Genomic DNA, 12,976 nt, shown 5'->3' with positions numbered 1-12,976 from the left:
TCTTTCTTTCTTTCTTTCTTCTTTCTTTCTTTCTTTCTTTCTTTCTTTCTTTCTTCTTCTTTCTTTCTTTCTTTCTTCTTTCCTTCCTTCCTTCCTTCCTTCCTTCCTTCCTTCCTTCCTTCCTTCCTTCCTTCCTTCCTTCCTTCCTTCCTTCCTTCCTTCCTTCCTTCCTTCCTTCCTTCCTTCCTCCCTTCCCTTTCCTCTTGCCTTTCCTTTTTTTCTTTTTTTCTTTTTTTTCTTTTTTTTCTTCTCCATTAGGTTGTCCGTGAAATAAAAGCATCGCCCTTTTGGTTTTTAGCCACCCGAGGGAACGACTGGGGCCGGGAGGAGGTGGGTTGTGGGGGCTGTGCCTTTCTTTGGTGCGGACCCTCTCCCACCGAGCTGTAGTGGAGGAGCTCGCACCGGAGAATCAGCCGCGGCCTCCTGTTCCCCAGGAGCAGGCAGGATTTCGCTTATATTGGGTTTATTTTCAACCACACTGGTGTCAGGCGCTAGATTTATTATTTTCTTTTTTTTCTTCATACACCAGATAGGCTCAAAACTACCCCAATTCTCCGCACGCCGCCGTCCAATTCCAACACAGGAAAGTACGGTCCCCTTCTGCCAGCAGTGGGGGCAGAGGGTGGACGGAGGGGGAGTGCGGGGAGAGGGGAACGGGGCTGGAAGCGGCGGAGGCTGCGCGGCCCCTCTGGGCACCCCCCGCCCCACGGCTGGCTCCTGCCTGCGTCGGGCTGTCACGGCCTCGTCGGGGGCCGGGACGGGGCATCCCGGAGGTGGGAGGAGGAGTCGCTGTGGGTTGGAAACCTCTCTTTCCCCCCGCTACGAAGTGATGAGATACAACTGTGTTGCCGAGATATTTACAGAATAATAATAAATAAAATAATAATAATAATAAATCTGGAGCGACTGAAACCGAGTCCACCGGGTCTGTTAGTAATTTAGCAGAATGGGATTTTCCTTTCTCTCGTCTGCCAGTTGATGCTCTTTTCCAAATTTCCACAGCGGGGGAAGCCTGCGATTTTTTACATAATGATTTCAGCATGCGAGGCTGCCTAGCTTTTTTTTTTTCCCCCCCCCTCCCTGCCTCCCTCCCCTCCTTCACTTCGCGACCCGGGCGCGCCACCCGCTCCCCCGAGGAGGGCACCCGGCTCCCGCAGCCTGCGGGGAACCCGCAGCGGCACCGGGGCGGGCCGGGCGGCCGCCATGCCCCTCGGAAGGAACCGGCGGGCGGACTGCGCGGCGGCCGGGGCCCGTCGGTGCCCGCCGGTGCCCGCCTCCCGCTGGCCACCCGCCGGCGGCGCGGCCGAGGCCCGGCTGACATCACGGGGCCGGGGCGGGGAGAGGGGCCGGGAGGGGAAGGGAGGGAGGGGTGCTGGCGGGGGGGTGGGGGGGGTGTTTTCCAGCTTTAAAAAGGCGGCGCCGGGGACGCAGCCCTGCGTCAGAGCGAGACTTCCCAGCTCCGCAAACTCAGTCGCCCCCGTACCCCGCCTGCGGCTCCCGCCGGGCGGGCAGCGCCCGCCGCCCCGTCCCGCCGCCGCGGCCACTGCCTCCGAAGTTCCCACGCACACCCGCCCTCCTCTCCATGCCCCGGCCCCGGGGCGGCGGCGGCGAGCTCCAGTGCCTCCGCGGGCGCAGCTCCTACGCCGGGGGCGACACGGTCCCGGCCCCAGGGGCGTGAAGCGGGCGGGGGGCGCGGGGGCAGGCGGCGAGGGGCCGGCGGCGGCCCGTGGCGCGGCGCCGAGTGGATGCCAAGCGCTGCCCCACCGGCCGCCTCGTCGCCGTCGCGGGATCCAGCCAGCGGGAGAGAGGGGCCGGCGGCGGCCCCGCAGCGCGGCGTCCGCCCGCTCGGCAGCACCATGAAGGCGGCTGAGGAAGGTAACGGGCGGCGCTGCGGGAGGGCGGCGGGCGGGCGGGCGGCGGTGTCCCCCGGTGTTTCCCCGCGGCGGCCCGGAGGTTTGCCGGCGGCCGCTCGCCAATAGGTGTCTCCTTCGCCTCTCGCACGGCGCTGCCTCGGCCGCCTCCCGCCGGGCCCGGGCCCGCTCCCGGTGCCGGCCCGGGGCAGCGCGGCGGCGGCGCTGCTTCGCTCCTGGCCGCCAGCACGGGGCTGGGAGGGCGCTTGGGAGTCCGGTCAGGGGGAAACGCTGTGCAGCTGCCCGGGGATTCCCTCCCCAGCCCTGGGTTTGATTCGGGGCGAGGTCAGAGTACACCCCATGATTGCAGCCATCCCTCGCTCTTGGGAAAAAGGGGAGCCTTCTACAAAAGCGGGTCCCGGGCAGTGCCAGGCGCCGTACCGGCGGCTGTCCCTCCACGGCATGCCGAAACAGGCGGGGTCGGCTGCGGGGCTTCGCTGCTCCTGGTCCCCCAGCCCCCGGGGGTGTGGGCTGCCCGCTGCCGCCGGCCAGGCTCGGAGGCAGTGCTTGTCCCACCATCCCGGATCTTTGTCACGGCTTCTTTCGATGCCCCGTAGTAACTCTGCTGCGAAAACGCGCCGAATACACAGCGGCAAAGTTTCTAGAGAGAAAGATCTTGGGCGCGGGGCTTGGGAAGCACTTTGCAGGGAGTTGCTCGTCCAAACTTGGTCCTGCCAGGGCCAGCGTTTGGCTGAAGCCTGTCCCAGCTCCAGCCTCTCCTGTGCCAGTCAGGACATTTTTCTTCCTCCGGAACATCGTTACCCAGCAGCGCTCTGCTCACTGCCGAAACTCGGGCACCTCGCTGCCCCCTGCCAGGAACGCCGCGCCGCTTCGCCCCGGCGGCCGGAACCCCCGGGCGACAGGCGGGCATCACCTCCGCGCCGCAGCAGGTGCGGAGCGGCTCCCGGCTCCGCGGTGCAGGCCTGGCCGCAGCCTGGCAGCCTCCTGCCGTGACCCCCACACGCCCCCCTCGCGTCCCCCGTCCCTTTCCCCCCGGCTGCTCCCGGGCTCCCAAGTTTCCTTCTGACCTGGTGGTGCCCCCGCTGTGCTGGGGCTAAATGGCCCGCCCGGGCTCCGCTAGGGCACTGCGAGCCCGCGCATCGGGAAGAGAACCAGTTGTGAAGTGGAGGGGGTGTCTCGTCTACGTTCGCAGTGTTTATTCCACAGCGTGGGACCCCTGGGCTCCCTTTCCTGGATTTGTCCCCGGAAAACTGAGCCGGCGCTCAGGACCTATATTTGCTTTTTCCTTTTTTTCCTTTTTTTTTTTTTTTTTTTTAACACAGATGTTTTCACTCCAGGAGTTCATTTCAGTTGACAGGATCCTGCCAATGTAAAAGCTAGAAGCACGGCTGTGATTGAGGCCCGGGTTTTGAATCATGCGAGCGCCTGTTTGGATGAAAGTTAATTACGTTTTATTTAATAGCGCTGGCTGGCGTGCCTTTCGCATGCTCGGACCTTCGAGGGCTGCACGCACGGCGTTTGCAGCACTCTAGGCTGCAAGGGCACTGAATGCGCTAAGTTGTAAAAAAGTTACACCCAGAGGCAGCTGACAAAAAAAGCATACTGGAGCCTCTCGTGAAAAAAAAAAAAATAAAAAATCAACGCGCCCACCCCTTTTATTTCTATGGCATTTCTGATGCCTGTGTAAAAATGTCACCAGCCCTCATCGATAGTTCTCTTTCCTGCTGACGTATTTTGTAAGGGACCAAGAAAATCCAGGCCAGCCAGAAAGTGACCCAATCCAGGAACCACGTAGGGGAGGCCTGCAAAGTCGGGATCCCTGCCTGCAAATTAAGGTGCCCCTTGATTGCCAGACTGCGGCAATCAAGGAAAATACTTGTTTCTTGATTAGCCTGGGAAGAAGCTCTTGCAAAGTGTCCCGATGGGAGGGCGCCGCTTTTTCCTTTGGGTGGTAGCGCGGTGCAGGGTCCTTTGAGAGAAAACCGGTGGGTTAGCCTAATTTAGAAATTAACATTTTCCTTCAGGCCGCGTGGCTGCAGCTAGGACAGCCCGTCTGCAGGGTCTCTTCTTGGACGTGCCTTACGACAGAGGTGTTGGGATAACTCCGTTTAACTAGCGGGAGAGGCTTGGCCGGCAGCGGTGGGGATGGTGGGTCGGTCGGTGGGCCGCGCAAAGGCGCCTGTCGCCACGGGGATGGCCTCGTCGGGGCACATCGCCCGGCCTCCCGCTCCCCTTCGCCTCGCTCGTTTCGCTCTCGCCAGTTAATGGCACTGTTTTAAACTGGATTGTTCGCGGGTGCGACGCTGTTGTTCAGTCCCTCCGTGTGGCATCACTTCGGGTTTACCTTCCTGTAGTACATCTTGCCTCTTTCTTCAAGGGAAGGGAGCCAATCGAAATACTTAACTGACAGCACTAATATTTATGTCACTGGCAAATCAAGTTGTCCGTAAACAGTTTGGGATGTTTCACCCATCTTCAGGTACCAGATGTGGGAGAAGGGAGGCAGCCAGAGTAGTGGGTACTTGGGGGATCCCTCTCGCCTCTCCGACCCAACCCCGCCTCCGCCGGGGCGCCCCGGCAGGAGTTGGGGAGCAAAAAAGAGCGCTGCCCTGGATGTGCGGCAGGGGGGTGAGCCCGGTGAAACCTGGGGGCTCAGGGCCGGGGCAAGGAGGCAGACCCCTCCGCCGGAACAGAGGCTGAGGGACGCTCGTCCCTGAGGGGTGCCCGTCTCCCAGGCTGGGGAGGCCGCCCCGGGCATCCCCCGGCATCTCGAGAGGAGTCCGGCCCCGGTGAGCCGGCGGCCGCAGGCGGAGGGGTCCCACTGCTGCCAAGGCCTTTTGCACACCCGGTGACTCAGCCCGGCAGTTCAGGGCGAGGAGGGCAGTCCCACGGCGTCGCCCCAGCGGCTGCCTCACCTCTGCCCCAAAGAAGCCCCCGTCCCCTCGGGGACAAAGCGCAGTCCCGCGGCGGGGCTGCCCGCTGGCAGCATCACAGGGTCCAGGCGCCTTTCGTGCCCCGGGGCTGCCCCGTCGGCCCCGGCAAATGCCGGTGCCTGTGGCTCCTGCGAGAGTAGAGGCCGGAGCGCGGCTCGTCCCGGCGAGAGGGAGGAAAAGCATAACGGGCTCTTGATGGGAAAAAATTGTGTGTTTTCCTGGCACTCTGTAACGGAGATTTCAAACGTAAGCCTGGAAAATGGTATTCCCTCGGTTTATAAGTGAATACCATTCCCATCATCGCATAAAAAAACCCCAGAACTATTCGTTTTGAAATCTGTCCTGAAGCTCAGGGAGCTCCGGGGTCGCGGTGAGCCGAGCTGCTGCGGCGCGGAGCTGCTGTGCCTGGCGAAGACTTTCAAACGGGACGGTAGAATTTGACAGCAGTGCATTTCTAAACAGAAAAAGAGCCGAATTCATTTCTCCCTAGTTGATTTTTAACCCGCAGAAGTGGGAAAGGCGGCAGGCTGGGGGAGCACCGCGCCAGTCCGGCCTCCCCCGCCACCTCGCACCGTCACCGGGGCCCTCCCGTCCCCGGCGCTCGGAGCCAGCCGGTAACGTTACGAGTCCCGCTCTAATGCGCTTTTTGTAACAGTTGGCACTAGTGGGTGCTGCAACTAACTAAAATAAATAATAAATAAATGAAAGAGAAGCCTCCTGCCTCGCAGACGCAGCGCGCCAGGCACCCTCGGAGGAAGCCTTGGTGGCTCTTAGCGGAGAGCGGGACACGCTGGTGCCCCGGCGGGCGAAGAGAGCACCCCCTCCCCCCCGAGTGCGCCTTCGCCCCGCTCCTGCCCCGCTCCCGTTTGGCGGGAGCCCGGCACCTGCGGCAGTCAGTAACCGGCAGCGGGAGCGGCTGAAGTCCCGCTGCCCGGCCACCGCCGGCCTCTCCATCCCGTCCCCGGGAAGCCGGCCAGCCGGTCTGGGGTCCACCCCGGTGCCAGCCGCCCGCGCGGGGGTCGTAGTCTCGGACTGGGAGGGGGGTCCCCACGGCGCGCAGGCTGCGCTGCAGGGGTAGAGCCCGGGCGGTGGGGTGCGGGGGGAGGCCCGGCACGGTTGTTTGCATCGAGCCGGAAACATCACAGGGGGAGGGAGGGCGGATCAGAGGCGGCGGCGGGAGGGAGGGAGGCCGCCCGTCGGGGCCGGGGTCACGTTACCGCCCGCCGCGGCCGCCGACCTGCGCCTTGCCGGGACTTGCCGCCGCCGCGGAGGGGGAGCGGGGCCCGGCCTGCCAGAACAGGTGTCCGGGCGCGACGGGACGGACCCGACGGGGCGGGCCGGGGGCTGCGCCGCCGCCGCCCGGGGGTCGGAGGTTGGCCGGGGTCGTGGCGGGCGGTGGGAGCCATGACGGGTGTGGAGGCCGAGCAGGAGTTTGACTTCGATTTCCTCTTCGAGTTCAAGCACAGCGATGAGGACGGCGGCGGAGGTGGGTGACGGCGGGGAGGCCGGGGCACCAGCGGGTGCTGCCGGAGGGATGCTGCGGGAAGCCTTCCCCTGCGCAGGCAGGTGCGGGAGGGGGGAAGGCTATTTCCCCCGGCGCGGGGAGCGCGGCCGGGGACGGCGGGGCGGGGGAGCCGCTGTCCCGCCCGCGGGATTGGCGCGGCCGCGGGCGGGACTTGGTGTCTCCGCCGCGCTGGGAAGCGGCGAGCGGGGCTGCAGCGGCCCGGAGCGGACCCCTGCCCGGCGGTGTCCCTCGCCGTGCCCTTGCAGCAGCCGGACGAGCCTGCAAGAGGTAGACGGCTCGAGAGGCAGCGGGTGCCTAATTTTTGGAAGTTGAGGATTGTTTGAGCTCTTCAAGCCGCCGCGGTGCCCGGGTTGTCCTCGCAGGCTTCCCCGCGCTGCCGGAGAGCGACCTCCTCGCCCTGCCCTCACTGTCCCCAAAGCTCCCGGGAGTGGAAGTGAGCGTCTGGGTCTTGCTCATGACAGAGGTGGGCCAGTTCAAAACCTACTTCTGCACCCCTCCCCTTCCTCCCGGGAGCTGGAGCTAGTTAGGCTCTGGGCTTAGTTTGAAGGTCATCTGTAAATAAAAATAACGGACCTGAATTTATCACAGATCACATCATTCTCAACTCCGGTGTCTCGGTCTGGCTGCCTTTTTTATCACTTTTAACCATGCTTGAGGTGGAAATGAGGCAAACGAGTCTGGAATCGACAGAGAAAGTTGTCGTTTCCTGGTATGGGATTGACTGTTATGGTGTCGGTGATAGCTGGTCACCGTAAAAAGCTCTTCATACAAGTAAATGACTTAATACAGTCCCGGAGAAGGCTGCCTCTGTGTGCTTCATCTTTTGCCTTTAAACCGAAGCCAGCTCCCAAATCCTTGCCTGTGTATTGCAGCCTGCCAGGATGCAGGTGAAGGCATAACGCAGCTCCCCTTCCTAATGTTCCCCAGTTTTCCATCTCTGCAGCACATTGTTTTTAAGAGTTTCACACCAAGCTTTTCAGAGGAGTGTCCTTGTAATTACACACTTGGGAAGTGGAGGGGCCTAAGCAAATTAAGTGTCAAAATCCTAGAGACAAAAGTACCTAACCTCATTAAGCAATTTTGCAAGCATGAATTTAAACACAGACCTAGACATGGCTTCATCTTAAGAACTGTAAAATAGCCCTAACCTTCTCTGAAGCCCCTCTGAGGTGCAGGTGTTCAGCATTCCTGTTTAAAGAATGCAAATAAAAACTGGTGGTGCCCAGTGCCTTGCAGTATCAGCCTGTTAATGACAGAAAGATACAAAACCTTTGCTCTGCAAAATTAATGAGCAGAAAAAAGATTGGAATTTTTATGTTGTCACAAAATGAAATGTAATATGTGAAGATGTACTCACAAACGGAGGGGTCAAATTTCTTGTCTTAGTTATACTTAATATAACTCTGGATTTGTTGGAACAGAACTATTGCAGACCTTCACTGGTCTATCTGATACTGGGATTTAGCTCAAGATATTAAAATACACTATGGAAAGTGTCCTGGGAGCAAGTGCCAGGGTCCTGGAGTCCTCTGGATCATAGTCCTGACAGCAACTCCATGCTGAAGTGTTACCTTCTGTTCATCAGCCCTGTCAAAAGACCTTACACAGCTGCATTATGTCATACAGGTTCATATCTTTGTAGCTACCTCCATCTCTCGTCCCTTTATGTCAGCATGTTATGAATGCTGATGATATGTGTTTGATTAATTTTGTAAAGACAGAAGTTGTGTAGAAGAATGTGCTTTTTAAAAAATTGTAGCTGGTGGTTTTTAGCTCACAAACCAAGGACTCACTCCTGTTCCTAGTTCTGGTTTTGGGGCTTTTATATTTGGTGGGCATACTTTCTACACACTGCCTGAAAATTTAAGATACCTAAATATTTTTTGAAGGCTTTGGGTGTTATTTCTTTCAATTTTAAGTAGTATTGGGTGAGAAGATGTATGACATTATTTTTCTTGGCCGTTTAGAAGCTGCCTTTCAAAAATATGCATAGTAGTTCTAAAAGAGCCTGTTCCTTGCGATGTGCATTAGGGGAACTTGTTGCTTGGAGCACGTGAGGCTGTCTTTTAAATTGCCTGTTTTTTTAAACTGGATTTGAGAGGCTGGTCTTGCCTTTTTGGCTTGGGCTGCACATCTCCAACAGACATCAGTGTTTGAATTTCACTCTATTCATGCGTTAGATTTTAAGAGAACTGCTGGGTTCACAATACTTTTCATGCAGGTAATAGTTATCCCTGCTATTTTGTTTGTGTACCAATTTATTTTGACTAAAAGATCTAAAGACACTGATTCTGCAGTCAGCAGATAGATGCTGCTGTTGTACCCCGTTGGCAAAGCCTACCTGGTGAGCAAGAGCTGGGGCTGGCAAAACCCACCGTCCCCTGCCTGGGCTGTCGGGCCATATGGTGGGTCTGACTGAAGGAGGCACCTGGCTGTGCCATGTCACCAGCACCATCCACCTGCTTGCCAGGCCAGGAGGCTGTGGGGTGCATGTGGAAGAAGAGCCTAGCCACCGTGTGTGGCTTGCCCACACTGCCTAGCCCACTAGCAGGGTGGCTCCAGGGACTTGCTCTGCAGCTGGAGGAAGCTTCAGTGAGGGGTTGAAGCTGCCTTGGAACACCTTGTTTGGACTGTTTCTCTGAGCTCATGTCTGAAACCGAGGCAGTCTTACCACTGTTGTACCATTTCAGTTTTTTTCCCAATGAAGAGTGAGAGGGAAGTGTTGGTGGTTGTGGTGGCACTGAGCAGCCCGGCCATGTGGCAGGGCAGTAACAAAAGGGGACTTCTTTTCGAAGGAGTGGGACTCTGACCCCCTAGGCAGACCTGTGACTCACTGTCACCACTGCAGTCGGATTACCCTTGTCAAAGTAGCACGTCTTTCTCCATAGTTCCTGCTTGCCTTACTGTTTGAGTAGAGTGTGAAGCTGCAGTATGTTTTGAATACAGTTTTGTTCGTGGTAAACTCCCATGTAATTTAATGACCCTTCATCAGTAAACGGCTGGTCTCTGCAGACAGACTAGGGAGCGAATTCAAAAGGTGTTGTTGCTTATCGTTCCTGATTTCTGCCTGACATGACATCCATCAGCTGGAACATTGCAGAGTTGCCGTGAAACTGCAACAGCACATTAATTTTTCCTGAGTCCCGTTTGCCTTGAAATCGTTGCCAGCAAGCAGGGTGAGCGGCATTGCCAAAGGACGACACTGGTGAGGGCTGAGCTGATAAACATAAGAAAGAGCCGGCTGCTCTGGTGTTACCAGCTTGGGGGCTTGTTTGCATCTGCAGAGCTCCCGGGGAGCAGGGTTGCATTGGGAATAACAGCTGCAGTAATTAACACAGCTTTTCCACATCTCTCTAGGGAAGGTGGGCAAGGATGACTGCCAAGGGAGCTTGCTGCCTGGAAGGAAAGGGGGATACGCTTCCCATCTTGACCAGCTATGGCCAGGGGGGATACAGAGTTACACTCTGTCCTGCAGGAAAGTGCCACTGCCATAGTAAACCTCAGGGAAAGCTGATGCTGCAGGCACAGCCTGGGGCTGGAGCTGAATGCACTTCCAACCTGCTGAGAGGAACCTGCAGACCAGCATTACCCAGCTTCAAAGTTTAGCAGCTGTTGTCCCTGATAGAAAGGTTTTGCTCTCTTTTTGCTGTACTGGCGTTAGGGACTCTGGCCCACGTGTGCTGGTGATGCAGAGCCACTGTATCAGAAAGCATGGGGTGGATGAGTCCTGATCCCACCATTGCTCAGTGCACCAGGGGCTCGTTGCGCGTTGAGGGCTGCCTCTCTCCCCGCACACAGCTGATGGGTGTCTCTGGGTCTCAAAGACCATATGCAGCCTTGAGATAGGGGGAGTGGAGCTGAAGAGATCCCTTCAGCATGCCGACAGTGAGGCGAGGCAGGGATGTTCTCCTGTGGACCAGCTGTGAGAGGCTGGTGCCTGTAGCACAGCAGGGACACAGAGGGCGGGTTGTTCCCCTGTGCTGGCTCAGGAAGCCCATCAGTGCAAGTCTGTGATGTAGTCTGTCACTTTCCAGGTTTTTCATACCAAGTGTGGATTTTTGCTGTTGCTTTTCTACACCTAGAGCCGTTAAATGGTTAGACTGTTGGCCAAGAGCATGCTGCTGCTGGCAGCACTTGACATGGCATGAGCAATAACCAGCAATTTCAGAGGAATTTCAGCTGTTGCTGAGTAGTGAGATGTCCATGTTTATCTTTCACCTGGCCTCTGCCAGTTGGGCTGGAGGATAAGTGGTCCCAGAAGCCAGAGCAGCAAAATCCTAGTTAACTGGAACCAGTCGGAAACTTGCTGTAATGGAAATCTAGGTTGTGTATTTTTATTTTTTTTTTAACAGAATGCAGTCGATCATGTTCTTTGCTTTAGTCTGCCTCCACTTTTGTGTTTTGTCCTGTGTTTTTTGTGTATTCCAACTTTTCAGGGAGGGAATTAGGCTCATTCACATAAACGCACATCTCTTGATCAGCACAGCAGTCTCTGAATGCTGAAACAACGTTGTTTGAAGACTTGATTTTTTGCTCCGAGGGATCACATAAGAAGAGTGTCCTTGAGACAAACTCAGTCTGTGTACATCCCTCTCCCAAGAGAGCTTGTCTTGTGCTGTTCAGTTGGTGGCATTTTCAGTGGTGCTAGTCTGCAGCTTCTCCTCTGGTGTGGCACACCTGTGGGCTGGATTGTTAAGGAGACCTGTGTTTTTGTGTATTGTGCCATGTCCCTCCACTCCATCTGAGGATGTTACTAAGTGAGCATATTTGTGCAGCACCTCATAGCATTCCTTTTTGTTTGTTTTTTCCAGAACACTATAATTACACATCTTCAAACTTAAATGCTGGCTTGCCTCTTAATGTGGCACATTCCTCATTGTCAACTCCATGTCATGGCCTTCAGACATCAAATCCCGTCATTTCAGTTGTCCCATCGACAAACCATCCCTCTGGATATGGAGGACACATGGACAGTGGGGCCTCCGAGTATTACCTGCCGCCAAACATCAGACCAAATGGAGCTCCAGTGCTGGAGAGCCCTAGAATTGAGATAACTTCTTACATGGGACTTCATCATAACAACAACCAGTTTTTCCATGATGAGGTTGAGGAGGCCATCCCAAATGCCAAGCGGTCTCCTTCCACTGCCACTTTGAACTTACCAAACATGGAGGCGTACAGAGACCCATCCTGCCTAAGCCCAGCGAGTAGCTTGTCTTCCAGAAGCTGCAACTCTGAAGCGTCTTCCTATGAGTCCAATTACTCGTATCCGTACACTTCACCCCAGACCTCTCCGTGGCAGTCCCCGTGTGTCTCTCCGAAGACCACTGACACAGAGGAAGGTTACCAGCGCAGCATGGTGGCTTGCACTTTGCTCGGTTCCCCAAGGCATTCTCCATCTACATCTCCCAGGACGAGCATCACAGAAGAGAACTGGCTGGGGGCTCGCAACTCCAGGCCTCCGTCGCCCTGCAACAAGAGAAAGTACAGCCTCAACGGCCGGCAGACCTCCTACTCCCCACACCACTCCCCCACGCCTTCCCCACAAAACTCGCCGCGGGTGAGCGTCACAGATGAGACGTGGCTGGGGAACACCAACCAGTACACCAGCTCTGCCATCGTCGCTGCCATCAACGCCCTCACCACCGACAGCACCATAGATATTAATGATGGCATTCCCATCAAGTCGAGGAAGACCGCCATCGACCACACCCCATCCATGACTCTGAAAACTGAACCAGCTGGCGAGGATCATGGGACCATATCACCAACTGCTGATTTGTCACCAGAAGACTACTCCAGCTTTCAGCACATCAGGAAAGGAAACTTCTGTGAGCAGTACCTGTCTGTGCCACAGCATCCCTACCAGTGGGCCAAACCAAAGTCTCTGTCTCCAACATCCTACATAAGGTAAGTAACTCAATCTTGGAAGGCAATCCTGCTAACATCTTTATTGCATACTTTTTTTCCCTCCTTCCCCTTCCTGTCTCTGCTTCCTGCTGAATCTGCTTATCCACTCATTCCACTTAGCTGTATCTCATGACGCTGCCTCTGTTGTTGGTGTGGCGTGACCATGAGTAAAGTCTTGAAGGATTAAAGGGGCTGTTCTAGGAGCTGGCCCTGTGACAGTTGTATCTGGTTATCTGCTTCCCAGAGGATGAGACCCAGCCCAGGCAGTCTGGAAATGGGGTATTCAGAAGCTCTCCAGGTAGCAGGACAATTTGGTACCATGAGATCTCTGACTTTACTTAAATAGTTCATCATGGTTTAGTTTTTTTTTTTTGTTGCAGGACAAGGAGATGGTCTCATTGTTGTGGCTCTTACAGGGCCTTTCACGTTTATGCTTTATAGACAGTAAATGTGAACTGATAGGAATGTGGTTCTTCTGTGTATTCTTTTGCTTCATCTGAAAACTACTTGTCAATCTTCCTTTCCTGTCTGTGTTGGACAGTGCTTTTCTTTTCTCCCCCCCTTCCCCACCATTTTTATGTCTAAAGAAGAAAACCTTTTTTGTCGGCTGATGGTGCTCAATATACTGGTCACATCTATTTATCACAAGAGGGCTCTGGGTAGGAAGCGCCATGGGATAGCCAAAATTTGAGTTCCATGCGTTGCTTTCTCTTACAGTCTCAGTTATGGTCTTTATT

At 56.1% G+C, this 12,976-nt stretch overlaps 1 protein-coding gene across 5 annotated transcripts in view; it reads left to right on the top strand.

The window, feature by feature from the left end:
• The first annotated feature begins 1,736 nt into the window (after window positions 1-1,736).
• The window catches only part of NFATC1 (nuclear factor of activated T cells 1), a 115,885-nt gene continuing 104,645 nt past the window's right edge, over window positions 1,737-12,976 (top strand). For 4 of the 5 annotated variants that reach the window (XM_051611133.1, XM_051611131.1, XM_051611135.1 and 1 more), the window contains exons 1-2: window positions 1,737-1,875; window positions 11,141-12,239. In XM_051611133.1, coding sequence (XP_051467093.1) covers window positions 1,746-1,875; window positions 11,141-12,239 — 1,229 coding nt within the window. In that variant the 5' untranslated portion in view covers window positions 1,737-1,745. Of the gene's footprint in view, window positions 1,876-6,208; window positions 6,291-11,140; window positions 12,240-12,976 lie in introns of those variants that run through there. The other variant, XM_051611132.1, reaches the window with a different exon arrangement.

The sequence above is a fragment of the Apus apus genome, chromosome 2 (assembly GCF_020740795.1).
Source record: "Apus apus isolate bApuApu2 chromosome 2, bApuApu2.pri.cur, whole genome shotgun sequence".
NCBI classification, from domain to species: domain Eukaryota; kingdom Metazoa; phylum Chordata; class Aves; order Apodiformes; family Apodidae; genus Apus; species Apus apus.
Note: the sequence above shows the minus strand (reverse complement) of the source record. Positions and strands in the feature narration are given on the sequence as shown.